Raw genomic sequence first — 25,606 nt, 5'->3', positions numbered from 1 at the left:
ACCCTAACCCATTGTGTGCCTTTGGGCAAAGTCACTGGCATATTGATGGTTACTTAATGTTTGCATAGCACATTGTAAACTGCGCAACAGTTACACTTGAACCAGTATTTGGTTTTGTGAGTCATAAAAATATGCATATTTCCATAGAACCATTAGCAATTCCTATGTGGATTAGATCAATTGTCCTGTCTGTGAAATTTTCCTCTGAATGAGGTTGGTACAGGATACGCTGACTAAGCATCTGTGAATAACTGATAGGAAAGATTTGCCTAATCTCCAATCTGTCAGGGTTGTCATAAGCTATGGGAATCGGTTTCTGCCAGCACTTTCATTTTTGACACTTCAAACACTGCCTCATTTTGCGTACATAAAAAATGTAGGTATCTCACTACCATGCTCTAGGACAACTGATACAAAGCACTACTTCAGCTTCCTCACAGTGGCCATTTACTTACTCCTTTTGCCTGTGCTAGGTCAATAGCTACTTTCTCTTGCAGCCTTTCTGCTTCTCATCTACATGAACTTCATTGTGTTATGGCTATGGTTAGTTGCTCCTCTGTCAAAGCACTCTAGTTACACCTTACATTTCACTGGCATTGCTTACTTTTCTGCTTGAGCTGCATTTCTATTTTCTGGATCTCTGTATGGCTCAACTAAGCTCTTGAAATTTGCCATTTAGCCATACTTGGAGTTTGTTTCTTGCATTTCTGCTTACCTGTTTTTTGAGGATTATTATTCATAATAATTATATGTATTACTATACTGAACCGGAGCCCCACTCATAGACCAGTGCTTTCCTACCTCTGGGCTATATAGCCTCCAATCTGTTCTCTGCCTGATTCAGAGCAGAGACTTCAACCCGTCTCCCATCTGAGAGCCCAACGTCCTACACAATGATTGGGGTGGATTAGGCAGCTGAGAATGGGATCTAAAAAGCCAACAAGATGAGTGGGAAGACACCAAAGCTAATGAGACGGATGTAACCTAAACCTAAGGGCTTGTCTACATGCTGCATTAGTGTACACAAGCCAGGTGTAAATACTATGACTGACCAGTTGGATACACACTAACTGGCCCTGTGGAACCTGCTGGCCTGCTCTAAAAGTCCCTGAGTGTATCCTAGCATTGAGAGGGAGGGTAGCTCAGTGGTTTGAGCATTGGCTTGCTAAACCTAGGATTGTGAGTTCAATCCTTGAGGGGGACACTGAGAGATCGGGGGCAAAAATTGGGGATTGGTCCTGCTTTGAGCAGCAGGTTGGACTAGATGACCTCCTGAGGTCCCTTCCAACCCTGATATTCTATGATTGTACTGGGCTGAAGGGATACCCTTATATCTGCTCAGGATTCACAACTAGGGCCCCTGTCCTGGAGTTAGGTACTGAAGCTGTTTGTTTTGGAATAAATGCTGCTGCTGCATTATGCCCCCACTCCCTTATACACTTTAGTCCAGGGGCTAGGACACTGACCTGTGATGTGGGAGATGTGTGTTCAGTTCCTCTCCAGCTAACATGGAGCAAGATTTTGAACTTGGGTCTCCCACCTCTCAGGAGCATGCCTTAACCCCTGAGCTATGGGATATGCTGGGGTGGATCACTCTTAATTTCTCCTGTTGGAGCTGTTCCACTGTGAATAAATTATTAAATGAATAATTATATATAGGCATTGGGCCAGCAGGGGAGTTGAGTGGCTCTATAGTCTAGAGTAGGGCTCTCCCCTGCAGGTGAGAAACCTAAATTCAACTCCCTTCTTCCCCCTCAGGCAGAGGGAAGACTTGAACGTTGGTCTCCCACACCTAGGGTGACCAGATAGCAAGCGTGAAAAATCAAGTCGGGGGTGGGGGGGTAATCACCTACAAAGCCCCAAATCTTGGAACTGTCCCTATAAAATGGGAACATCGGGTCACCCTATATGAGTGCTCTAACCACGGACTAAAGGTTATGTGCCTCCTTACCATCTTATGGGGGCTTAGAATGTGCTCTAAGCATGACTTCTGCTGGGGTTTAGGTAGCAAGCTGTTGGGTAGTTGCAGTGGGGGAGGTTTAGGTTGGATATTAGGAAAAACTTTTTCACTAGGAGGGTGGTGAAACACTGGAATGCGTTACCTAGGGAGGTGGTGGAACCTCCTTCCTTAGAAGTTTTTAAGGTCAGGCTTGACAAAGCCCTGGCTGGGATGATTTAGTTGGGGATTGGTCCTGCTTTGAGCAGGGGGTTGGACTAGATGACCTCTTGAGGTCCCTTCCAACCCTGATATTTTATGATTCTATGGACTTAGCTGCTGAAATTTGGGTGGGTGCTTTGGGGTCTTTTCCATCAAAGAGGTAGATACTAGGTGCCTCTAGGGCAGTGGTCCCCAAGATTTTCATGGTTGCAGCTCCCAGGGGCGGACGGGGCAAGGGGGCCAAGGTTGGGGGGGGTCGCAGCTGGGAGCGGGTCTGTGGGTGGGAATGGAGCCGGGGGCGGGGCCAGGAGCGGAAGCCATGGCTGGGCCACAGTCGGGGGCCAAAGCAGGGGCCGGGAGTGGAGGCACAACTGCGGGCTGAGGCTAGGGGCGGGACTGAGAGTGGAAGCTGTGGCTGGGCCATGGTTGGGGGCCAAGGCTGGGGCCGGGAGTGGTGCCACAATTGGGACTCCATCAGAGCTGGGGGTGGAGCGGGACTGGGTCGTGCTCCCTCCTTGGCCATCTGTGGGGGTTAGCCCAGGCCTTGTTGTGTCCTTCCGAAATGTTGCGGCGGCGGGTTGTCTGGCACCCACCACAGTCTTCTGGGAATAGGAATATACTATTCCCACAGAAAGGTTGGGGACCACTGCTCTAGGGTAAGAGGCAGCTGAGTAAGGGTTTTGTGACTGACAGTGATGCCTTTGGGAATCTACCCCATCATGAGAAAAGGAGTACTTGTGGCACCTTAGAGACTAACCAAATAAATTGGTTAGTCTCTAAGGTGCCACAAGTACTCCTTTTCTTTTTGCAAATACAGACTAACGCGGCTGCTACTCTGTACCCCGTCATGGTTAGTTTAAATCCAAAGCATGAGGGTTGCTATTCCTTATAACTTTTTATCCTGATTTGTGATCTTTGAGGTCGTCTTTTGTATTATTTGTCTTTAAAAAAATGTGTTAAATTTTCTGACCTGTGTTTATTGAGCGTAACATCCTCATCAACACTCTAGCCTTGATAGCCAAGTACTGAGAGTGTTTTAGCCTAGCCTTTGTGTTGCTATATAAATGGATTTTGGATACAGTGTGGCAGCATGCTCTGAGAAGATGCTAAACACAGTGTTGTAATGGGGGTGGACCATACCTGTTTACAAAATTCTTGATTAGTAAAATAAGGAGTTACCTGCAGTCATTTCCTCCTGTACTTATAACATACTTGTCATCATGAGAAAAGCGTATGTTGGTAACATGAGCAGAATGACCAAAATAACGCTTGTGTTTGGCCTATTAGAAAGACAGAATATTGCAGACAATAAATAAACTATTACAGCCATTAACAAAAACAACCCTATGTTCTTTTGCAAGTATATGAAAATACGCAAATGCATCCAATGAAGTGAGCTGTAGCTCATGAAAGCTTATGCTCAAATAAATTTGTTAGACTCTAAGGTGCCACAAGTACTCCTTTTTACGAATACAGACTAACACGACTGCTACTCTGAAACATTTCTTTTAGTGTAACACACTTCTAACCTACTGGCACTTCTTTGTCTTCAGGCCATGGTAAAACTGGTTAAACACAAAACCTAGCATTTTAGATTAAAATAAAAGCTAAAATATACACTTACAAATTTTTCTGTGCATGGAAAGTCAAAAAGTTTCACCAGACCAAAATCATCTCCTGTCACTATATTTAAACCAGCATGGGTCACACATGCACAGTTGACATCTGCTTTATCAGCATTTCTTGGCCAAATCCCAATGACTTCATCTCCAAGAACACTGCTCCAAAACATAAAAGAAGAAGATAGTTATGGAGAAGCATGGGCCAGTACCTCTGCTGGACCAATATTATGAGCACAATGGTTGGCTTTACAGCAGGACAATGGCGGGTGACCATTAGTAAACTGCTCTCCCTAGGGATTCACCTTGTCCTCGTGCATTATTGCACCCAAATGCATCTTCATAATACAGAGAGAGCACCCCACATGTGTTCATTTTTCCCCATGCCCGAGACCACAACACAAGTCCCCTCAAGATGCACAACCTCGTCCCTCATGAGGCACTAGCCCCCATATAGCCTCCCCTCATGTGAGATACAAATACATCCTGCCTCAGTGAGACACTCTTCCTTTCCCCCACATTTTTGCTCCCACTCACACTGAAATTTTATAGCAATGATGCCTCTTAGTAGTACTCCTTTCCTGGGCCCTACCTCCTCAAGTGAGGGGGATTATTGTTTGCATCTAGAGTGTTCCTTAAAATAGCTGTTTTTTCCTCACTTAGAATGTTTGCCCACATATCAGCTCTCAAATGTATCTGCACCCCCCACACCCCCTTACACTCTCTGACAGAAGAGGCCATAGTAATAGCTACGGCATTGCAGTCTTGTGTTTGCTTGATAACAAAGCAGTAAGAGCAAGTGTGTTATGCAATTCTACCCTTGTTCCCTAAGAGCTAAGCTAAGAGCTTGTGTGTATTGTCATTTCACTGGATACTGTCAGATCTTTTGATTAATGCCTATACCAATGGCATTAGTATAGTTCATTACAGTTTTAAACTACACTGTAATTAAAAAGCCATAGAGGGTAACTTGGCTGTGCTGTTCAACAGACATTACAGCTCTGGCTACACTAAGCATACAGCCATGCTTTTTTAATCAGGTTGTGATGGTCCTATGTAACTCAGTTATAATAACCACATTTAAGTAGTGTCCATGCAACAGCTTTTTCATAACATGACCATGTCAGCCCTGCTTTCTTTCTAGCCACATCCATCATGCTGCCTAACTGTGTGTGTATTGGTGCATTCTGGCAAAATGTGGGACATTACCGCAGAGTGCCTCAGCAAAGGACAGAGTGCCTGGAGGGCGCAACACAAAGTGGCATCAGCAATGCAGGAGGCAATGCATTCTGAGATATCAGGCAGCTCAGCTGGCTGGGAGTAAAGGGGACTGGCCAAGAGTGATTACACAGATGTGGGTAGGGGGTAATCCTGAATACCAACCACATTGTGTGTGTGGCTACAAACCATGTATGGTGTCAACTGTGACACCAACTAATTACAAATTCATTCTAAAAGTTTGGTGCAGACAGGGCCTCAGAAAAGCAAAAGAGCTAGCGTTCTTCATATAATAGTTCTGCAAATCTAAAAGAGCCCAAAACTCTGTGAATCCCAGCACTAACTGCACTTTCATAACAGTATGTTCACTTATCCTATTTCTGTAGTACAGATTCATGCACAATCAGTTGCTTGTAAAAACAAGTTCTTTGGGTTTTAGACATTTCATCACCTTGTCCATGTGGCCCATGTGATCTTTTCTATTAGTGTGGCATCTGCCACTTGCTTTCCCAATGGCACCTCATGAACCTGTCGTTTATAGGCACCGGTTGATACCTGAATGTAGAAAGAGTAGATTAACCTTTCCATAAATGTATTTTGATGTTATTTCAATATTTTAAAATTAAAAGTTTATTTCTTAACACTAATGGTCTCCATATGTACAATATAGCAGTTCACCTATATCTCTAAGTTTATAGCTTTTCTTGGGCTTCTGTAATTGAGTTATATACAATATAAACTAATCACAACAAATTTACAGTATGAACTAATGATTTGGCTATTGAATGAGCATTTTATACTAACAATCCATTGCTGATGAATAATCTCTCAATCAGATTATTATCTGTACTAGCTCACATCTTCCTGTCAAAGTTGGCAGCATCAAAGACACCTTGGAGGGAAACCATGAACGATTTGGGTTCATGTACTTTAGTACTGTAGACTTTGACAAAAATATGTGAGATACTGTATATTATCTGCACTAATCTGATTGAGAGATTATTCACCAGCAGTGGATTATCAGTAATAACTGATCATTCAACAGCTCTGAGAACAGGAGGGAAACTGCCATGGTACTAAGACTGTGAAACTAACTTTGCATCTAGCTAATAAAGAGCTTTTGCATAGCTACTTGTTGCCAGTAGATCCTCTTGCTATGTGATGATATACATTGCATTATGCTCAGTCTTAGAGAGATGGCATTTTTCATACAGTATCTGAGAGTAAAGAGAAGGCTTTATGTTCTCAGCTTCCATAACTAAAATTATAGGCCAAAACATTGCTGGCCCCTTGAAGCAGTGCAAGGTAAAACAAAATCCCTACTCCCTAAGTCCTCTAGCAAGAACTAGCCAAACTTACAGTCCTCATGTAAGGAGTGCTACTACTTTTGTGATCCCAAAGGGGCAATGACATTTTTAAAAGACAAGGGTCTGCCCCCCCCCACCCGCCTTTACAGTAAATAGCATAACTGCTGAGCTGTGGAGAAGAGCACATGCTATACCTCCCCCTTAAAAGGAGTAGCAACAGGTATGCTCCCCCCACACATTTGGGAGCTTCAAATGGTGTCATGCACAATACCGCTTTGCTGATGATCAGCACGCTAAAGGCATATTTGAGCCCTAGGGTTACAGAGTACTTTTGAGTGTGACCAGCCTTTTTCTGTGTACTTTGCAGAACACACTAGTGAAAGAATGTTGTGATGGGTTGGACCCATCCTGGGATGTCACCTGGTGTGCTGAGATACCCCTTAGTCTACCTGTTCTGCCAGCCTGGGTCCCCTTTAACCTGTCTTGCTCAGCCAGGCTCTTAAAACCTCCTCTCACCCAGCTGCAGATCAGCTCTGGGAAGACTCAGCTGAAGGGACTTGCTCCAGCACTCAGATGTCCACCTCCCTTGGAGTACAGACCCAAAGATATATTATGAAATTCACCTCTTCTCTCAATGTGGAGGAGGGTGTACACAACTACTGCCCTCTCCCCCCATCTCACACCACCCGCTAACACTTCAGGAACAACAGTGAAAAAGCCCGACAGTGCTGATGGCCCATCAGCAAGAGACAATGGACTGTAAAAGTGCTTAGTCTTCCTGTGAATGTGCGGGTCAGCCTGTGAAGAATGGCTATAGGGGCCCTACAGAGTCAGGTGGTCTTGTCACCTGATACTAAAACATTACCTGGGACTTATTGTAACTTTCCACTATAAGGCAAGGGAGTCAAACTAGGAAACAAGGACTCCTGCCTTATGCAAATCCTATTTAAGGGTGGGGAGTGAGGTAATCCTGGTCGTGAGAGCTCCCCTGCTTCCCCATCCAAGATGACAGCTAGAACAACTAAGACTGAACTGGGGGAAAGAACTGAAGCCAGGCTGGAAGGGGGTCTGGCCTGTGAAGAAGACTATTAGAATCACATTTAAGATGAGAACTTACATGTAACCAGTTTCTTTAGTGTATTAAGTTTAGTTTGCGTGCTCTGTTTTATTTTCTTAGTAATCTGACTTGTTCTGTCAGCTACCCCCTTACCTACTTAAAACACACCTGTTATAGTTAATAAATTTATTTCCAGTTTATAATATAACCCAGTTTATGTGATTTCTAAGTGGGGGAAGGGGCGAGACGTTGTGTACACCCTCCTCCACATTGAGGGAAGAGATGACTTTCATATAATTTTGGGTTTGTACTCCAAGTGGGGATGGACATCTGGGTGCTGTGGCAAGCCCCTTAAGCTCAGCCTTCCCAGAGTGGATCTCTGGCTCTCTGTGCAAGTGAATGTGGCCCTGCCCGTGTGCTTGGCTGGAAAAGGCTGGGGAACCTAACCTAGCAAGGCCAGGTAAATGGGGACCCAGGCTGGCAGAATAGTCTGACTCTGGCATCCCAGCACACCAGGTGACATCCTGGGGGGGGTCCAACCCATCACAAATGTACCCATTTTTACTGTTCTACCATTACTGTGTGTACTCTAGACCCAGATTTTACCTTCGTTAGGCCAGGTAATTCTACCATACTGATAAGTCCTAATAGGGTACTATATAACTGTAGTTACAAATCCCTAGATTCATTAACCCTTAACTCCAGCCCAACAGCTATTTGTTATTGCAGTTTTGAATACAGGAATTTTGATGAAAATTGGGATGGTGGTTATACTCACTTGCATGCCAGTATCCCAAAATGCTCTTCTAACTCACAGATCATTCATTTCATAGCAAGGCTTGTACTTGATCTCTTGGGACAACTGATAGATTTAGGGGATGATGGTGGATGAACAGAGCTCTTTATTCCTATGCTTTACAGGCCAGACTTTTGGAAGGCTTTTTACATGCTTAATTTTGTTCCTTTAAGTGTTTGATGATAAATTAATGAGAGGAACTCTAAACAACTGCATGCCCACCTAAAACATACCTGAATATATCTGCTGTCTGCTGAAAAATCCATCTGAATGACAAAACTTGGAATATCTTTGCAGTAGCCTATCCGGTTTAAGGTTGTGTCTTGGGTGAGGTCATAAAAATCGACAGTATGTTCTTGTGAGCCAACAGCCAAAAATCTATTATCAGGGCTGATTCTAGACAACAAATCATGAAGCAGGGATATAATTTGCTGTATTGCTGCATTTGTTAAGATTTTTGTTTGCTTTGTTCCACAATTCTTAAGGTATAAAAGTTCAATGTTTTCTAAGACAAGACTGAAAAACAATAGCAAGTTCTGAGCCAGACCAAACCTCACCACTGATGTTGAAACAGTTGAATCAGAAAGGCACACTGATGCTTGAAGCATATGTAGTTAAGAATTGTTAATATTTCATTATTGTACAGTGCCTAACGATATGGGCAAAGTACCATTTATTCTTTGAGGCTGAGCTAGGGGATTTCCCAGTGCTATGTGGTGATATTGTAATGTAACATTAACTCCTCATATTAAAAGTCTAATATGGAAAGATTACTAGCTGTATTCAGGTGGAGATTAGAATCCTAGACTTTAAGGCCTGAAGGGGCCATCATGATCACCTAGTCTGACCTTCTGTACAGCACTGGCCACAGAACTTCACCCACCCATTCCCATAGTAGGCCCACAACCTTTGGCTGAGTTACTGAAATCCTCTAATCTTGATTTAAAGATTTCAGTTAAAGAGAATCCAGCCTAGTTCAATCAGGAAATGACCCTAAATAAGGACTGCAGGTTTAGGGCAATATTGTCCTATTTCAAATGAATTTTTGATGTACCTGATATCCTGAATAGCTGATTTCCGATCTCGTTTTTTGCCCCAAACTTTAAGACTGTTTACAAGTAAGATGACAAATTCTCCATTCTTCATGCCAATAGCTACCATCTCACCATCAGGACTATATGCAGCACATCTTGCAGCATGGCCTAAATTCACTTTATTCAGCAATTTCTGTATCAACAAAAACAATGATTTCTTACTAGTTTTTTCTCTTTATAGAAAACTATCAAGTAAATAGACTTAAGCAAAGCTATCTATAAAAGAACAAAAAGACCCTTACTTAAAAGAAAATTGTACAGTTTCCTCAAAATGTCAGTCTGAAATTTCGCATAGTAAGGCACTTCTCACCAGACAGACATTGTGAAATAAATTTGAAAGTAAGGCTTTAATTAAAATGGACATTTCAGTGCTTCCAGTCATCTGGAATGGGAATGAGGGGCGATCAACAGGTTATCTCAAGTGCTTATATACAAATGCACAAAGCCTTGGAAACAAGCAGGGAGAACTGGAGGTCCTGGTGATGTCAAGGAACTATGACGTGATTGGAATAACAGAGACTTGGTGGGATAACTCACATGACTGGAGTACTGTCATGGATGGTTATAAACTGTTCAGGAAGGACAGGCAGGGCAGAAAAGGTGGGGGAGTAGCACTGTATGTAAGGGAGCAGTATGACTGCTCAGAGCTCCGGTACGAAACTGCAGAAAAACCTGAGTGTCTCTGGATTAAGTTTAGAAGTGTGTGCAACAAGAGTGATGTAGTGGTGGGAGTCTGCTATAGACCACCGGACCAGGGGGATGAGGTAGATGAGGCTTTCTTCCGGCAGCTCACGGAAGCTACTGGATCGCATGCCCTGATTCTCATGGGTGACTTTAATTTTCCTGATATCTGCTGGGAGAGCAATACAGCGGTGCATAGACAATCCAGGAAGTTTTTGGAAAGCGTAGGGGACAATTTCCTGGCGCAAGTGCTAGAGGAGCCAACTAGGGGGGGCGCTTTTCTTGACCTGCTGCTCACAAACCGGGTAGAATTAGTGGGGGAAGCAAAAGTGGATGGGAATCTGGGAGGCAGTGACCATGAGTTGGTTGAGTTCAGGATCCTGACGCAGGGAAGAAAGGTAAGCAGCACGATACGGACCCTGGACTTCAGGAAAGCAGACTTCGACTCCCTCAGGGAACGGATGGCCAGGATCCCCTGGGGGACTAACTTGAAGGGGAAAGGAGTCCAGGAGAGCTGGCTGTATTTCAAGGAATCCCTGTTGAGGTTACAGGGACAAACCATCCCGATGAGTCGAAAGAATAGTAAATATGGCAGGCGACCAGCTTGGCTTAATGGTGAAATCTTAGCGGATCTTAAACATAAAAAAGAAGCTTACAAGAAGTGGAAGGTTGGACATATGACCAGGGAAGAGTATAAAAATATTGCTCGGGCATGTAGGAATGTTATCAGGAGGGCCAAATCGCACCTGGAGCTGCAGCTAGCCAGAGATGTCAAGAGTAACAAGAAGGGTTTCTTCAGGTATGTTGGCAACAAGAAGAAAGCCAAGGAATGTGTGGGCCCCTTACTGAATGAGGGAGGCAAACTAGTGACAGAGGATGTGGAAAAAGCTAATGTACTCAATGCTTTTTTTGCCTCTGTTTTCACTAACAAGGTCAGCTCCCAGACTGCTACGCTGGGCATCACAAAATCGGGAAGAGATGGCCAGCCCTCTGTGGAGATAGAGGTGGTTAGGGACTATTTAGAAAAGCTGGACGTGCACAAGTCCATGGGGCCGGACGAGTTGCATCCGAGAGTGCTGAAGGAACTGGCGGCTGTGATTGCAGAGCCATTGGCCATTATCTTTGAAAACTTGTGGCGAACCGGGGAAGTCCCGGATGACTGGAAAAAGGCTAATGTAGTGCCAATCTTTAAAAAAGGGAAGAAGGAGGATCCTGGGAACTACAGGCCAGTCAGCCTCACTTCAGTCCCTGGAAAAATCATGGAGCAGGTCCTCAAAGAATCAATCCTGAAGCACTTGCATGAGAGGAAAGTGATCAGGAACAGCCAGCATGGATTCACCAAGGGAAGGTCATGCCTGACTAATCTAATCGCCTTCTATGATGAGATTACTGGTTCTGTGGATGAAGGGAAAGCAGTGGATGTATTGTTTCTTGACTTTAGCAAAGCTTTTGACACGGTCTCCCACAGTATTCTTGTCAGCAAGTTAAGGAAGTATGGGCTGGATGAATGCACTACAAGGTGGGTAGAAAGCTGGCTAGATTGTCGGGCTCAACGGGTAGTTATCAATGGCTCCATGTCTAGTTGGCAGCCGGTATCAAGTGGAGTGCCCCAAGGGTCGGTCCTGGGGCCGGTTTTGTTCAATATCTTCATAAATGATCTGGAGGATGGTGTGGATTGCACTCTCAGCAAATTTGCGGATGATACTAAACTGGGAGGAGTGGTAGATACGCTGGAGGGGAGGGATAGGATACAGAAGGACCTAGACAAATTGGAGGATTGGGCCAAAAGAAATCTGATGAGGTTCAATAAGGATAAGTGCAGGGTCCTGCACTTAGGACGGAAGAACCCAATGCACAGCTACAGACTAGGGACCGAATGGCTAGGCAGCAGTTCTGCGGAAAAGGACCTAGGGGTGACAGTGGACGAGAAGCTGGATATGAGTCAGCAGTGTGCCCTTGTTGCCAAGAAGGCCAATGGCATTTTGGGATGTATAAGTAGGGGCATAGCGAGCAGATCGATGGACGTGATCGTTCCCCTCTATTCGACATTGGTGAGGCCTCATCTGGAGTACTGTGTCCAGTTTTGGGCCCCACACTTCAAGAAGGATGTGGATAAATTGGAGAGAGTCCAGCGAAGGGCAACAAAAATAATGCTAAAAGTGTGAGCTTTGCTGGTATAACTGAATCTACACTAGGGACTTCTGCCAGCACAGCTATGTTGTTCAGGGATCACATCTCTTCACATACCTGACAGACATAACTCTGCTGGCAGAAGTCAGTAGTGTAGACATAACCCAGGTCCAATCAGATAATTAATGCAAATTTAAGACTAAGATACAGCTCTGGGGCCAGTGGAGCTACAGAACTTAAGTGGTGATGGAAGGAGGTATTATGTTTGCAGACAGGGAGTTTTGGAGCACTTTCTACACAGTTTTTTAAGGCACAGTGTATACTTTCCCCACTGCTGGCTCTGTGCACCCTAGCTGTTTGCATTCAATTAGAACATTGACCCAAGCCATTCTATAACTTCTAAACTTTTTTTTTAAATACATTTCACAGTCCATACATGACAGAAAGCACTTCTTAAGCCTGGGAGGTTTCAAATAGCTGCACATCTCAGCAAAATGCAGATACATTTCCTTTAGAAACAGCAATAAACCATATCACCAAAGACCATCTCACACAACTACAGATTAAGCTGGGAACAACATGGAAATACAGGGACAAACACTGTATATGTGCATACTTCAAAGAGAGTTGCATACATGGACAGAGGGCAACACATAGCTCACAGTTGGAAAAATCTTGATTACGTAATGATACTGCTACTGATGACAATGCTTCTTAGTTTAAATGGTACTCACTTTGTCACAGAGGTCCCAGATTCTTGCTGTTCCATCATTACTTGCAGTGACAAATATGTCTTTTGTGGGATGAGCTGCTAAACCCCAAATCTCCCCTTCCATGTGATTGTCAATCAGCAGGTTTGAAGCAGCATTTTTTTCTCCTACTTCAAGTATTTCCCCATCTTTGGTTCCCACTAAAATTTTGCCCTGTTGTAGTCAAATATGGTGAGAACCAGATTATCAAAATAATGCACATAATATCAACACATTAAAATATAAGAAGTGTAACAGAGAACTTATTATAACTAGTCTTGATTTATGCTTCATTCAGCATCTTGAAACAATATATTAAGTGAACTAGCCTTTCATTTCCAGAAGCCAATTTTCAAATCCTGGTTTAGGTCCCTAGGGGTTTTTTGTCCAGATTATAGAGTTTATATACAATTTTGCATGATTGGCAGACTCTGCTCATGACAGACACAGAAGTGGAGTAGCAGTGATGTTGGAAGGATTCAGATAATTTACGATAAATTGTAGCACCTGCTTACGGTATCAGCCCTTGACTGCCATGAACACAACATTCATCCACAAGATTAGGAAAAAATGTCAATGTTTTCCACATTCTTTATCTTTCATTATTTTTATCTTATATTCTTTTACCACTGAATCTCTGTATCTCTGCATCTCCTCCACAGTAATATTATTATTATTGCCACTGAATTTGAACCTTTGACTGTAGTTCACTAGCACAAAATGTTTAGAAGATCAAGGATACCCTGAATTCCTAGGATCTAATAATGCAAAGTTAAATAGAGCCAATATCATTATGTATCAGCATGTGCAAATAGCTGTTAGACATGTACTATTTGTGCCTAAAAATATAAATGTGCAATTGTGTGCTCATTACCATAAAAGTCAGGCCATAATGTCTACATTTTACTGGTGCAAAAAAATCAACTATTCAGGCTGAGTTACAAAACTTTTTACTTTTTTTATATTAAACAGAAAACTATTATAATTAACATGTTTAGGATTATAGTGTATTCTATTACTGGTTTCAGGATTATACAGTTTAAATCAAATGTTGCAATTCACCTTTTAAAGTAGAATTCTTTGCCTATCATTTACATCTAAAAATACCGCCATATATTACACAAATGCAAAACAAAAGTATTCTGTTTTTAAGAGTTGTTGCACATGAATCAACATTACATTAAATCTCCAAGGTCTAAATTTAGCAAGGTACTTAAAAGCAGTGCCTAACTTTAAGCGTATGAGTAGTTCCACTGACTTCACTTGAGGATCAAATCAGGGTCTAAAGCCATTTCTGCCCTCAGATGCATGTGTGACTCCCACGAAGTCAACAGGAATCTCTCTGAAGTTCCACATGAATTGATCTAAGCACAGCATTTGGCTCATAGAGGCCCAGTTTTAGCCAGACTTCTAAAAATGTTCATACATCCCTTTGGAATTCATACCCCATATTTTGATGTGCAAATGGGCATGTAAATCAGGTAGATTAGTGCATGCAAACTGAGCTAAAATTTTTGCACATAAAATTTTGTGCACATAAACTTAGAGGGGGTCTCAGTGATTATAATCTCTTTGCTCTCTTCCTGCTCCTCCATGCAACAAGAACAACATCAAGAATAACATAGGGACTTCTTATGATGAGAGTAGGCAGTAAATTGTAAAACTTGTCATTTTGACTCACTTACTTTTCCTCTACAAACCGAGCGCACACACTCAATGAGCTGTCCTGTCTCAAGCTGAAATGCTCGGCAGCGCTTCATCTCCTGGTCCCACAATTTTACAGCACCTCCTTCCTTTGTCCTGAAAAAGAGCATGTTGTCAAATATTATATGGAATTCTCCTTTCCCACTGACTGGAATTTATCAAATATGCAGATTTCATTGCTAAAGTAGTACTTTTTAGAAATTATTGTTTAAATATCAAAACATACGCATTATCTCCTTGTACTGTATTTAAAGAAGTTGCATTACTGTATTATGGTAAGGAAATAATAAAAATGAGTGTATCAAGCCATTGTTTTGCATATTTTCCAAAGCAGTACTACTACTATTACTACTACTACCACTACCATGATGTAAACAGCAAATAAGTTTTGTGATAAATTCAGGACAAATGGCTGCAAGGGGAGGGAAGAAAACAGTCCCAGAAGGTTAAAAGGCCCTCCTCCCTATCAGCTGGGGAGGGGTGACTACAGTTCAATCAGGTTCAGCAGAGAAAGGGTTACCAGAGATCAATTAGGATCAGCTGAGAGGGAATTACATGAGGTCAATTAGGATCATCTGATTCCAACTAAGGGCTGCCTGAGACCTTTTTAAACCCTCCCCCTCTGGGGAGAAGGGCGGGGGGAGAGAGAAGGAGTCAAGCTACCAGTAGGCGAGTAGCAGCAAGTGAGCAAGCCTCTCCAGGAGGGGAGGCTGCATTCCCTCCCATAAGGGAGAAAAACAAGCCAAAAACACTGGCTAAGAGAAGGACGGACTGCCCCTGTACAGCTAAGAGAGACTGTTTTACCCTAAGCCCGTCCCACCAAGGCTAAAAACAGCTGAGGCTGGTGAGACCAAGAAGGTGCCTTGCCACAGTCTCTCTGTTAATTAATCTCAAACCACTATCACATTGGCTGTAAAAGTGGTCAACTCTGAAAAAAGTATATTTGACTTCTGGAAAACAGAGTATCTTGTAAATCAAAGATAAAGAAATGGTCAGAAGAGAGAGTCTGGAATTTGAGTAAATCTAACAATTATGACAAAAATGCTGCTGTCAGCCTCTACTATGCAGGAGGTCAGAAACCCCACAAAATAGAAGGGAGATTGCACAAAAGTTACCTCTGCTGCCATACTGCTGCTCCTCCTGCTCCCCATTCCACTGTTGTGACCCACATCTTCCCTCCCTATTTTACTTATTAACATCCCTTGCTGTGTTTTGTGTCATTTAGATTATAAGATTTGTGGGGCAGGTACCTCTGTTTTTTATATATCTATGAAGCACTATGCACATCTAGGGCTTTGTATAAATAATAATTATCTAATAATCTGACACAGACATAAACAATGTATTTTAGGAAGATGTGTATCTTACGGTCTTTCCTTCCCTCCAGTTACAATTAGTCCATCTCGAAGAGTTGTGTACATTGTAAACACTGGACCTGTATGAGCTTTTGCCACCAATCTAACCAGAAAATGATCCTTCCACACATATACATCTCCATTTATGGCACCAGTAAACGTAAGGTTATTCTGTAACAAACAGAAACAACCTCCACTGTAGAAATCATTAATAACATTTTTACTGCTTCTTTAGGAAACTGAATTAAAACTCTCTTCTCATTACTGTATTTCTCACAGAAAAGTCCACTGTGATACAACCACAGTATTTTAGTAAAATCATAATTTGGAAAAGAACAATTGCTTACCCTATAGTATCTACGGTTCTTCAAGATGTTGTAGTCAATGTGGATTTCCCTGTAGGTGTGCATGTGCCCTGTGTGTACAAGACTGAAATTATCAGTGTCCACTGGGGCCACACATTCACCCTCTGCCTGGTGCCTTCTTGTGTTCTCACAGGAGGGCATAAAGGGTGAGGTGGCCACAACTCTCCTTCAATTGCTTTGCAATTCAAATCCCTTGTTAGGTGAGGACTCTAAAAAGTGGGGATGGATGAAAGGTTGTGAGATCCACACCTACAACATCTCAAAAAAACATAGTTACTGCCAGGTAAGTAGCCATCCTTTCTTCTTTGAATGTGTGTCAGTGTGAGCCCCGCTGTAGATGACTGTCAAGCTGAATGGTGGGAGGGAGGAGTATCAGTTGAGTAAGTCAGAGAACGATTGAAGTATTACTCTCTCAAATGTCACATCTGCCCTCTTCACCACATCAAAGGCATAATGTTTCACAAGAGTTAGTGTACTTCATGTTGTAACCTTGCAGAGCTCAGAGACTGGAACATTTCTGAAGCAGGCAATGCACGCAGCTTGTGCTCTGGTGGACTGTGCCTTGATGATGAAAGGGGAAGGCTTATCAGATAGCTAACAAGTGTAAATGCATTTTGTGATCCACTTGGAGATTCTCTGCAATGAGATATCTTGGTTTTTGGATGAACCAGAAATGTCAACAAAGGTTGGGGGAGACTGCCAAAATGGCTTGGCCTATTAAGGTAAGTAATACAGCAAAGCTCTGGAAACATCCAGGATGTGTAATTTATCCGCTCCCAGCATTGAGTGCAGCTTTGGGAAGGAGACTTGCACAGTAATTCATTGGTTTAGGTGAAAGTCTGAGAGTATCTTAAGGATGAACTTGGGGTGTGGTCTCATCACCACTGTGTCTTTACAGAAGGATATGTAAGGTGGTCTGGCTATGAGAACGTGGAGCTCACTGACTCTCTGAACTGATGGACACCAGGAAGACCACCTTAATGGTATGGTAGTATATGCAGCCTTCTGACAGTGGCTCAAACAGAGGATCCATGAGCTTCACAAGAATGATACCTAGGTCCCACCAAAGAACCAGGTGTCAAACCACAGGGTATGAAGAAGGCCTTTAAAGAATGTTGATATCATTGGATGTGAAAATATTGTGTGCTTCTGTATTAGAGTGACAGGCCAGTATTATTGCTAGGTGGACCTGGAGAGAATTGAATGCCAGTGCCACCTTTTTTCAGGAGCAACATAGAGTCCAGGATCTTTGGTATCAGTGCCTCCACTGGCTTCAAACTGATTGCCCTGTCCCAATTTAAGAAGTCATACTCAGCCAGTTAGATATGGCAGTGAGCAAGGTGAAGCTATAGAGAGGCAGAAGAATGTGACTGTGATGGGTTGGATCACAGAAACCCCCTTGGGAACTGCCAAATGATGTGCTGAGACTACTTCTAAGTCTGTTTTTCCTGGCAGCTTGGGACTTCAGTACCTTGCCTGGTTTGAGACAGACATGCTAGCTGGCTGCAAACCCAGACCCAGGTCTGAACCACGTCCCCTAACGGCTGTAGGCTTCACTGAAAACAGCTTAAGAAGTGTTCCTGTCTCTAACACTCAGATGCCCAGCTCCCAATGGGGTCCAAACCCCAAATAAATCCGTTTTACCCTGTATAAAGCTTATACAGGGTAAAGTCATAAATTGTTCACCCTCTATAACACTGATATGCACAGCTGTTCCTTCCCTCTCCCCCCCCCCCCCACGGTATTAATGCATACCCTGGGTTAATTTATAAGTAAAAAGTGATTTTATTAAATACAAGAAGTAGGGTTTAAGTGGTTCCAAGTAATAACAGACAGAACAAAGTGAATTACCAAGCAAAATAAAATAAAACATGCAAGTCTATGCCTAATACAGTACAAAACTGAATACAGATAAAACCTGACCCTCAGATGTTTCAATAAGCTTCTATCACAGACTGGACGCCTTCCTAGTCTGGGCACAATCCTTTCCCCTGGTACACCCCTTGTTCCAGCTCAGGTGGTAGCTAGGGGATTTCTCATGATTGAAGCCCCCTTTGTTCTGTTCCACCCCCTTATATAGCTTTGGCACAAGGTGGGAATCTTTTGTCTCTCTGGGTCTCCACCCTGCCTTCTAAATGGAAACGCACCAGGTTTAAGATGGATTTCAGTGCTAGGTGACATGATCACATGTCCTGTGAGACCCCCAAGCCTTCATTCCTCCCAGTCTGACTCACAGGAAGGCCTGAAAGCAAACAGAGCCATCTACAGTCAATTGTCCTGGTTAATGGGAGCCATCAAGATTCCAAATCACCATTAAGCCCACACTTTGCATAACTACAATAGGACCTCAGAGTTATATTTTATATTTGTAGTTTAAGATACAAGAGTGATACATTTATATACATAGGATGACCACACTCAGTAGATTATAAACTTTGTGATGATACCTTACAAGAGACCTTTTGCAGCATATTCCAATTACATTATATTCACACTCATTAGCATATTTTCCTAAAATCATATAGACTGCAATGTCACAGTGATTTTTTCCCAAATAGGTTCAGTTGTCTTTGGGGCCACGCTTGCTCCACTTAGACTTCTCCTGTTCATAACTAAGGAGCCTGGGGTTGGAGTGTGTGTAGAAGTCCTCAAATCACATTGAAGGTACTTGGTACCTCATTGTTGTGGCAAATGCCTGCCACAGGGCCTTGGCTGGGTCAAGCAGTTCTTCATTTATGGGGAAGGCAATCCTGGCTTGACCAGAAGCTAACAGGATGTCAAATAGCTTGTGGGGGTTCTCTGATATCACTGCTATTTCTACTTCAGAGTGTCAGCAATCCGCAGAAGTTGCCACTGAAATGATTTAAAGTCATCAGACACTGGTACTTGTGTCACTTTGTCACAAGATGAAGATGAGAGATCCTTAGGTGGTGATAGGGGGCGTTGGAGTTGCTCTGGCCCCAGATTTGGTTCTTCCTGGTTCTCCGGTGGCAGCGGTCTGACTAGCAATGCTGAAGGGGAGAGTGACTTCTTCCTCTTGTCAAGTGTGGTGAAGACTGAGACAGTGGACCCTAATAACCCAAATAGGGCCACTATGGCCTGCTGTATTAGTACAGTTGGCTCTCTAGGTAGTGGCCAATCTTATGCCAGTCCTGAAAAGCTGGTGGCGGCTGATTCACGTAGGGGAATCAGGGAGATCTCCCCAGGGTGTTGACCACTGACCTGAGGGGGTAGGGTTCTGTACTTGAGGACAGGGAGACTATATGACCTGGTGAGGAGTTGCTCTCTTCTAGGGGCATGGATGAAATGTGCGGCACTCTCAGTACCAAGGTCTGTACTGGCATGTCCTTTGGCACTATTGGTTGTCCTGGTTATCCCCTAGATCTGTCCTCCATAGTCACTGTTAACACTGAAGGGTGCAGTCCTGGAGCAGGCTTGGTGCCAGCTGGGTCTCATACACTGTAGTCTGCTCCTTTCCTATAGCCCTTGATGCCATGGGAGGCCAGGTAGATTTTTCTCCAGAGACTTAGTGTTTTCTGTCCTTATGGAAGGACATCAAGTTCCCCTGGAATCTCTGCCTCTATGTTTGTAGCGATTCCTGACGGTGCTGGACTTTGACATTCTAGGTGTTTGTCAGGGTTCCCTCCCCACTCTGAACTCTAGGGTACAGATGTGGGGACCCGCATGAAAGACCCCCTAAGCTTATTTCTACCAGCTTAGGTTAAAAACTTCCCCAAGGCACAAATTCTTCCTTGTCCTTGGAACGGTATCGCTGCCTCCATCAAGTAAATTAGACAAAGATTTAGGAAAAGGACCACTGGGATTTCCTGTTTCCCCAAAATATCCCCCCAAGCCCCTTCACCCCCTTTCCTGGGGAGGCTTGAGAGTAAACAAGGTGAGCATGGACCAGACCCTTGGGTTTTTAGGACACTAAAAACCCCAACCAGATTCTTTAAAACAGAACTTTTATTATAAAGAAAAAAAAGTAAAAGAAACACCTCTGTAAAATCAGGATGGAAGATAATTTTACAGAGTAATAATTAGATTTAAAACACAGAGGATTCCCCTCTAGGCAAAACTTTAAAGTTACCAAAAAACAGGAATAAACCTTCCTCTTAGCATAGGGAAAATTCACAAGCTAAAACAAAAGATACTCTAACACATTTCCTTACTATTTCTGTAATTTTAGATGTATCATTCAGTAGGAGCTGGATTACTTGCTTGGTCCCTCTCTTTGTCTCCGGAGAGAACAACAACAGCACAAACAAAAACCTCCCACCCACAGATTTGAAAGTATCTTCTTTCCCCATTGGTCCTTCTGGTCAGGTGCCAACTAGGTTAATGGAACTGATTAACCCTTTACAGGTAAAGGAGGGATTTTATGCTACCCTTAGCTGTATTAATAAAAATATTTGAGCATAAGCTTTCGTGAGCTACAGCTCACTTCATCGGCTGCTACTCTGAAACCTTAGCTGTATGTTTATGACAGTGTTGGTGCCTGTTGTGATGCCAATGATGCCAGTGGCTTTGGTGACGGGGTGACTATGCTGGTTACTTTCTTGGCACAGTATTTTCTGTGCCAGTTTTGGATATAGTCTGTCTACTGATAGAGAGCTGGATGACACTGGCTTGTCCACTAGGAGGATCTTGGAGCTTGTCTCCTCAGGCTCTAGTGAGACCTTCATGGATTATTCCAGAAGGTGGAATTTGAGGCTTCTGTCTTGCAACTTCTGCATTCTAGCAGAAAATGACAGGCACACTGGGCATCTGCTAGCTATGTGGGACTCTCCGAGATAGAAGAGGCACTTACTATGCCCATCTTTTAAGGGACTTAATCCATCACAGAATGGATAGGGCTTGAAGCTCACAGGTTTTGAGCATGCCATGTTAAGAAGCCTCTGTCATAAATATAAAGGGAAGGGTAACCACCTTTCTCTGTACAGTGCTATAAAATCCCTCCTGGCCAGAGGCAAAATCCTTTCACCTGTAAAGGGTTAAGAAGCTAAGGTAACCTTGCTGGCAACTGACCCAAAATGACCAATGAGGGGACAAGATACTTTAAAATCTGAAGGGGGTGGAAAAAGGTTTTTGTCTGTCTGTGTGAGACCTTTGCCGGGAACAGATCAAGGATGCAAGCCTTCCAACTCCTGTAAAGTTAGTAAGTAATTTAGCTAGAAAATGCGTTAGATTTTCTTTTGTTTAATGGCTGGTAAAATAAGCTGTGCTGGAGGGAATGTGTATTCCTGTTTTTGTGTCTTTTTGTAACTTAAGGTTTTGCCTAGAGGGATTTTCTATGTTTTGAATCTGATTACCCTGTAAAGTATTTACCATCCTGATTTTACAGAGGTGGTTCTTTTACTTTTTCTTTAAATAAAATTCTTCTTTTAAGAACCTGATTGATTTTTCATTGTTCTTAAGATCCAAAGGTTTGGGTCTGTACCAATTGGTGAGGATATTAATATCAAGCCTTCCCCAGGAAAGGGGGTGTAGGGCTTGGGGGGATATTTTGGGGGATGATGTCTCCCAGTGGTCTCTTTCCCTGTTCTTTGTTTAAATTGCTTGATGATGGCAGCATACTGTTCAAGGACAAGGCAAAGTTTGTACCTTGGGCAAGTTTTTAACCTAAGCTGAATAAGCTTAGGGGGTCTTTCATGCAGGTCCCCACATCTGTACCCTAGAGTTCAGAGTGGGGAAGGAACCCTGACAGCCTTGCACAAGGAGGTCTGTAAATGAAGGTGTCCAAGTTTATGTGTGTGTGATGCTCTGTACCTTGGAGAACACCCAGCACCCCCACGTTCATCCTTGTAAAATGACTGTGTGGTATCCAATGCAAAGTTTGTCATGTTGGGTGTCTTCAGAAGGCTCATGATGCACTGAGCATTGTTGTTATAGTGATGTTATAGTAATTGTTACAGAAATGTTATAGGTTATAATTTCATGTATATAGTTATGAGGCTAAAATGTATCCTCATGGCTTAAAATAAGCCCAGGCGAAAGCTCTCCAAGAGCAGAGAGGCAGTTCTCACCTCATCAGGGCAGGTATGAGACAAACCTAGCCCAGCCTCACAGGAACAAAATGATCTATTCGAGTGAGTCACCCCCATTCCTTTAGTCAGGATAGGACTGTGATGAAGTAATGCTCACCTGACTCTGAAGGAGGAGGAGAAAAGCCAAGAGGGAAGAAAGGACATGATAAAAGGGAGAGACGTTTGCCATGCTCTCTTTCTCTCTTCCAGCTACATCTATAGAGACACCACACCAAGCAACTGAAGCGCTGATCAAAGGGTAAAGCCTGGCTGAAGAGCAACCAGCCAGCCTGGGGAAAGAAGCATCTAAGTTTGTAAGGGTACTGAAAGTGTTAAAATCAGCTTAGAATGCATTTTGCTTTTATTTCATTTGACCAAATCCGATCTGTTATGCTCTGACTTATAATCACTTAAAATTTATCTTTGTAGTCAATAAATCTGTTTGTTTATTTACCTGAAGCATGTGTTTGGTTGAAGCATGTCAGAAACTCCCCTTGGGATAACAAGCCTGGTACATACCAATTTTTTTGTTAAATTGACGAACTCATATAAAGCTGTAACGTCCAGTGGGCATAACTGGACACTGCAAGACGGAGGTTCCTAGGGTTGTGTCTGGGACCGGAGATATTGGCTAGTTTCATTCAGTAGCACAATCTAAGGAGCAGCTTACATGCCAGAGGCTCCTGGGTTCCCACAGCAGAGGTGGGTAAAGCTGGCTCCCAGAGTCAAGAATTGGAGTGACCTAGTAGATTACCGGTCCAGACAACACCAGAGGGGAACGTCACAAGAAAGTCTAGCTAGTAATAGCAATTTTTTAAAAAGTACATCAGAAGCAGGAAGCCTGCTAAACAACCAATGGGGCCACTGGATGATCGAGGTGAGGAGCACTCAAGGATGATAAGGCCATTGCGGAGAAACTAAATGAATTCTTTGCAACAGTCTTCATGGCTGAGGATGTGAGGGAGATTTCCAAACTTGAGCCATTGTTTTTAGGTGACAGATCTGAAGAACTCTCCCAGACTGAGGTATCATTAGAGGAGGTTTTGAAACAAATTGATACATTAAACAGTAATAAGTCAACAGGACCAGATGGTATTCACCCAAGAATTCTGAAGGAACTCAAATGTGAAATTGCAGAACTACTAACTGTAGTCTGTAACCTATCATTTAAATCAGCATCTGTACCACATGACTGGAGGATAGCTAATGTGATGCCAATTTTTTAAAAGGGCTCCAGAGGTGATCCCTGCAATTACAGGCCTGGAAGTCTGACTATGCTGGTTACTTTCTTGGCACAGTATTTTCTGTGCAAGTTTTGGGTGTAGTCTGTCTACTGACAGCGAGCTGGATGACATTGGTTTGTCCAGTAGGAGGATCTTGGAGCTTGTCAGTACCGGGAAAACTGGTTGAAACTATAATAAAGAACAATATTGTCAGACATAGAGATGAACATAATTTGTTGAGGAAGAGTCAACATGGTTTTAGCAAAGGGAAATCATGCCTCACCAATCTACTAGAATTCTTTGAGGGGGTCAACAAGCATGTGGACCAAGGGGATCCAGCGGATATAGTGTTCTTAGATTTTCAGAAAGCCTTTGACAAGGTCACTCACCAAAGGCTCTTAAGCAAATAAGCTGCCATGGGATAAGAGGGAAGGTGCTCTCATGGATTGGTAACTGGTTAAAAGATAGGAAACAAAGGGTAGGTATAAATGGTCAGTTTTCAGAATGGAGAGAGGTAAATAGTGGTGTCCCGCAGGGGTCTGTTCTGGGACCAGTCCTATTCAACATATTCATAAATGATATGGAAAAAGGGATAAACAGTGAGGTGGCAAAATTTGCAGATGATACAAAATTACTAAAGATAGTTAAGACCCAGGCAGATTGCGAAGAGCCACAAAGGGATCTCTCAAAACTGGATGACTGGGCAAAAAAATGGCAGATTAATTTCAATGTTGATAAATGCACATTAGAAAGCATAATCCCAACTATACATATAAAATGATGGGGTCTAAATTAGCTGTTACCACTCAAGAAAGAGATCTTGGAGTCATTGTGGATAGCTCTCTGAAAACATCCACTCAATGTGCAGTGGCAGTCAAAAAAGTGAACAGAATGCTGGAAATAATTAAGAAAGGGCTAGATAATAGGACAGAAAACATCATATTGCCTCTCTATAAATACATGGTATGCCTACATCTTGAACACTGTGTGCAGATGTGGTCGCTCCACCTCGAAAAAGATATACTGGAATTGGAAAAGGTCTAGAAAACGACAACAAAAACTATTAGGGGTATGGAATGGCTTCCATATAAGGAGAGATTAATAAGACTGGGACTTTTCAGCTTGGAAAAGAGACGGCTAAGGGGAGATATGATTGAGGTCTATAAAATCATGACCGGTGTAGAGAAAGTAGATAAGGAAGTGTTGTTTACTACTTCTCATAACACAAGAACTAGGGGTCACCAAATGAAAACTAGGGGTCACACAAATGAAAGGAAGTATTTCTTCACATAACGCACAGTCAACCTGTGGAACTCCTTGACAGAGGATGTTGTGAAGGCCAAGACCATAACAGGGTTCAAAAAAGAACTAGATAAATTCATGGAAAATAGGTCTGTCATAAATATAAAGGGAAGGATAAACCCCTTTGAAATCCCTCCTGGCCAGGGGAAAGCTCCTCTCACCTGTAAAGGGTTAAGAAGCTAAAGGTAACCTCGCTGGCACCTGACCAAAATGACCAATGAGGAGACAAGATACTTTCAAAAGCTGGGAGGAGGGAGAGAAACAAAGGGTCTGTGTGTCTGTCTATATTCTGTCTTTGCCGGGGATAGACCAGGAATGGAGTCTTAGAACTTTTAGTAAGTAATCTAGCTAGGTACGTGTTAGATTATGATTTCTTTAAATGGCTGAGAAAAGAACTGTGCTGAATAGAATAACTATTTCTGTCTGTGTATCTTTTTTGTAACTTAAGGTGTTGCCTAGAGGGGTTCTCTATGTTTTGAATCTAATTACCCTGTAAGGTATCTACCATCCTGATTTTACAGGGGGAATTTCTTTATTTCTATTTACTTCTATTTTTATTAAAAATCTTCTTGTAAGAAAACTGAATGCTTTTTCATTGTTCTCAGATCCAAGGGTTTGGGTCTGTGGTCACCTATGCAAATTGGTGAGACTTTTTATCCAACATTTCCCAGGAAAGGGGGGGTGCAAGTGTTGGGAGGATTGTTCATTGTTCTTAAGATCCAAGGGTCTGGGTCTGTAGTCACCTAGGCAAATTGGTGAGGCTTTTTACCAAACCTTGTCCAGGAAGTGGGGTGCAAGGTTTTGGGAAGTATTTTGGGGGGA

At 42.9% G+C, this 25,606-nt stretch overlaps 1 protein-coding gene across 5 annotated transcripts in view; it reads right to left on the bottom strand.

Annotated features, from left to right (window-relative positions):
* EML6 (EMAP like 6) overlaps positions 1-25,606 on the bottom strand; it is a 298,929-nt gene that overhangs the window by 2,618 nt on the left and 270,705 nt on the right. For 4 of the 5 annotated variants that reach the window (XM_048842336.2, XM_048842339.2, XM_048842338.2 and 1 more), the window contains 8 exons: positions 15,882-16,039; positions 14,495-14,609; positions 12,795-12,983; positions 9,210-9,382; positions 8,389-8,551; positions 5,447-5,550; positions 3,783-3,936; positions 3,338-3,438 (listed from right to left, as the gene is read on the bottom strand). In XM_048842336.2, the coding sequence (XP_048698293.1) occupies positions 3,338-3,438; positions 3,783-3,936; positions 5,447-5,550; positions 8,389-8,551; positions 9,210-9,382; positions 12,795-12,983; positions 14,495-14,609; positions 15,882-16,039 (1,157 nt within the window). Of the gene's footprint in view, positions 1-3,337; positions 3,439-3,782; positions 3,937-5,446; positions 5,551-8,388; positions 8,552-9,209; positions 9,383-12,794; positions 12,984-14,494; positions 14,610-15,881; positions 16,040-22,377; positions 22,550-25,606 lie in introns of those variants that run through there. The other variant, XM_048842340.2, reaches the window with a different exon arrangement.

This window comes from Caretta caretta, chromosome 3, assembly GCF_965140235.1.
Source record: "Caretta caretta isolate rCarCar2 chromosome 3, rCarCar1.hap1, whole genome shotgun sequence".
NCBI classification, from domain to species: domain Eukaryota; kingdom Metazoa; phylum Chordata; order Testudines; family Cheloniidae; genus Caretta; species Caretta caretta.
This window is presented reverse-complemented; position numbering and strand designations above follow the sequence as displayed.